Raw genomic sequence first — 2,862 nt, forward strand, 5'->3', positions numbered from 1 at the left:
TTGTGTGAAAGGCCAAGATTGGGATTGGCTGTTTTTCCTTCCTGAATTTTTTTTTTTTTTAAAGTCTGTCAGGCAATTAGCTGGGTGGAGCTCTGTAGAGCACACCAGTGCTGCTGAACAGTACCAGACACTGTGCTTCCTGTAACTCCTTTCTCCTGTTCAAGCAGCCCTAGTGGAGCTCCTGCAAATTCTATTTTCCAAAAATTGTACAGCAGAGGTAGAAAAGAAAAGAAAAACTAGGCTCGATGTAAGATGCCACCCAAATCAAAAACTGCTGTGGCATTTTAGGAGACTAAAATTTGAATAAGAAGACAACCTCCCTCAAAAAGTAAAGGTAAGGTATACCTCCCCCCCCCAAAAAAAAAAAAATCCAGAACAAACATATCTTCCACATTCCCTCTCAATTTCTAACGACTATTAACTGCCCCTGAGCAAATCAGCTCGCCTGCTAAAGTAGCCACAAATTATGCTTGGCTTTCTTGGAGTACAGTTCAATTTTCATGAACTCTGTGTACATATTAGTAAAGCATAATCTAATATAATAGGGTTTGAACTGTAATAGCGTAGCAGGGAGAAAAAAGAGATAGTCTTTATTATCCTAAATAAAAGGAAATAATGAAGAATTGATAGCTGTTTCCAGTGGGGGAATATAGGTAACTCTTGGCAATTAGAGTAGGTACAATATTTCATGGTACATACACTATCAAATAAATACATACTAGATAATAACAAACATGAAGCTGAAAGTTAATATTTGCAAGCAATATCTAATTCCATAAATATTAAATACTATATTTTATACTGGCAAATTTCAATGGTAATAACAGAATAAGGAAGCCTGAAAATTACTACAAGACAAATTTTCATATTGCCTGAGAGGCTCATACAATGTAGACTCCTTTAAAGAGAAATGTCTATTAAAAAAAAAAAAAAAAAAAAACTCCAGGAAAAGAAAAAAACCCCACGTAATCATACGCAATGAATTCATATATTTCTACTTTTTCTTAATTACTTATCGTGTGTGTGAGGGGGAAACGCTCTTTTAATACCCCATGCTGTCTTTCTTTATATCAATTGTTACTCAGCCGGGAGAAAAAGGAATGAGCACAACAAACCCGTTTTCTATCTGAATAAGGATACTTCTGATGGCCTTTTCATTCCCATCAGTTAACAGAACTTCTTTGACATCTGCAGAAATAGCAAACTGAAAAAAAAAAAAAAAAAAAGGAGCACAGCAAACAATGAGCAAATATGCTTGTCTGTGTGGAAGTGAAGACAGGAGTGACAAGCCTTCAGTATCATGCTTCCTCACCTATTTCTCTGTAACAATCTTCAATCTTTTTTCATTTTATGTCTGCATTATTTTAATCATTCAATCAAATCAGTCAATACTTTTATCATTCCATTTGCGGGAGCCTCTATCTTGCTATCATTCTGTTCGGTAATTGCATTGTGACAGCGGATGATGGTATTCTGAGAGGCTTTCATTTGTGGGCTTCTGTTTATCTAGTAGAGCCATCATACAAGGCTGTCACTCTGCCTTTCAGCTTGCTTCTGTCTGACTGCCTGATGCCCTTCATATAACTTTGCATTGCAGGCAGATGGCTTTGTGAGGGTAATTTTTTTGTGAGCTTTGACATGCTCGCACATTGGGCTGTAACCTCGACACATTGTATAAGAGCGACAGGTTTGTCAAATGCCAATCAGTGTAACAATATGCTTTTATTTGTAGAGACATAAAAACTTGTCTAATGCACTGTGCTGCTACATAATATCTCCTGAATACATGACTCAGAACCCAGAGAATGGGGAACGACGTTCCTGAATGGCCAATCTAATTCAAAAGAATCTAATTACTGAGCGCTCTGGATCATGTTTGTTGGTGTAATAATGCAGGCAAAACATTAGCAGCTATATCATGGTGCTCCAACTGTGATTCGCCGGGCTATTCCTGTATCTTAGCAAATGGGACTATAATCTGAAAAAAGAAAAAAAAAAAGAAAAAAGAAAAAGAAAAAGCTTTCGCTATGGCAAAGAAAGACTGTGCGAGGCCTGGAATGTCACAACAAGCGATATTGACTACACTGAGGTAAAATGTTTCTGCTCATCGAGGCAACCATAAAATCAATATGATCCGAAAGTAAGTCAATCTAGAAGGTCTCTCAAGACCCGGCAGCTTGACCGCAGCTGATGCTGTTGACGGTTCTCTGACCCAGCAGTTGGAGGCCCTGGAACATTTTTCCTTTTGTTCCTCCCTCTGAATGGGATTGGAATTGAGAAAAGACCTACCATGAGCCCAGCCAAGCATGTCATGCCACCCCCTAGCTCACACACAGCAAGGTCCCTGAAAGAGAGAAAAGAAATGGTAGAACCCATACAAATGAGATGAAAATGGTCAGAGAGATATATATGTTACAAGAACCAATTGCCATCTGCAGTAAGAACGGCATTACCAGGAAGTTGGAGAGACATGACTGGGCTACCTCATGTCGTTTTGCGTTTTAAAAATAATTATGAAATAGAAAAGTCACAAAGCAGGCAAATCAGTGGGGGTTCCCTCATTAGCGTTCACTGCAACAGTACCACCGCTGAGCTGAAAAATCTGAGAAGGTTCCCTTTTTTCCCCTTGTCAATGGCGCTGTCTTTTAGAACTAAACTAGCTAGAGTAGCGAAAGATAATTGTTAGGAAAGGATAACACTGTTAATCCACATTCATTCCTTCAAAAACAGTTAGACAAGTAAACGAAGAATATATGTGAGTGTGTGTATACCTATGTTACAGTCACAGAGACAACACACACACATAAATGCAATTCTGAATTTAAAAAAAAAAATTCTAAAACCAACTGAAATATTTTGGAA

General features: G+C 38.1%; 1 protein-coding gene across 2 annotated transcripts in view; it reads right to left on the reverse strand.

Annotated features, from left to right (window-relative positions):
* CAMKMT (calmodulin-lysine N-methyltransferase) overlaps positions 1-2,862 on the reverse strand; it is a 461,851-nt gene that overhangs the window by 69,081 nt on the left and 389,908 nt on the right. Inside the window, exons 5-6 of one of the 2 annotated variants that reach the window (XM_006159898.3) lie at positions 2,290-2,344; positions 1,141-1,204 (exon numbers count right to left, since the gene is read on the reverse strand). The exons of the other annotated variant lie outside the window; for it this stretch is intronic. Coding sequence (XP_006159960.1) covers positions 1,141-1,204; positions 2,290-2,344 — 119 coding nt within the window. The remainder of the gene's footprint in view (positions 1-1,140; positions 1,205-2,289; positions 2,345-2,862) is intronic. 2 annotated transcript variants of the gene reach the window in all.

This window comes from Tupaia chinensis, unplaced genomic scaffold (assembly GCF_000334495.1).
Source record: "Tupaia chinensis unplaced genomic scaffold, TupChi_1.0 Scaffold000661_1, whole genome shotgun sequence".
Classification (NCBI taxonomy): Eukaryota; Metazoa; Chordata; class Mammalia; order Scandentia; family Tupaiidae; genus Tupaia; species Tupaia belangeri.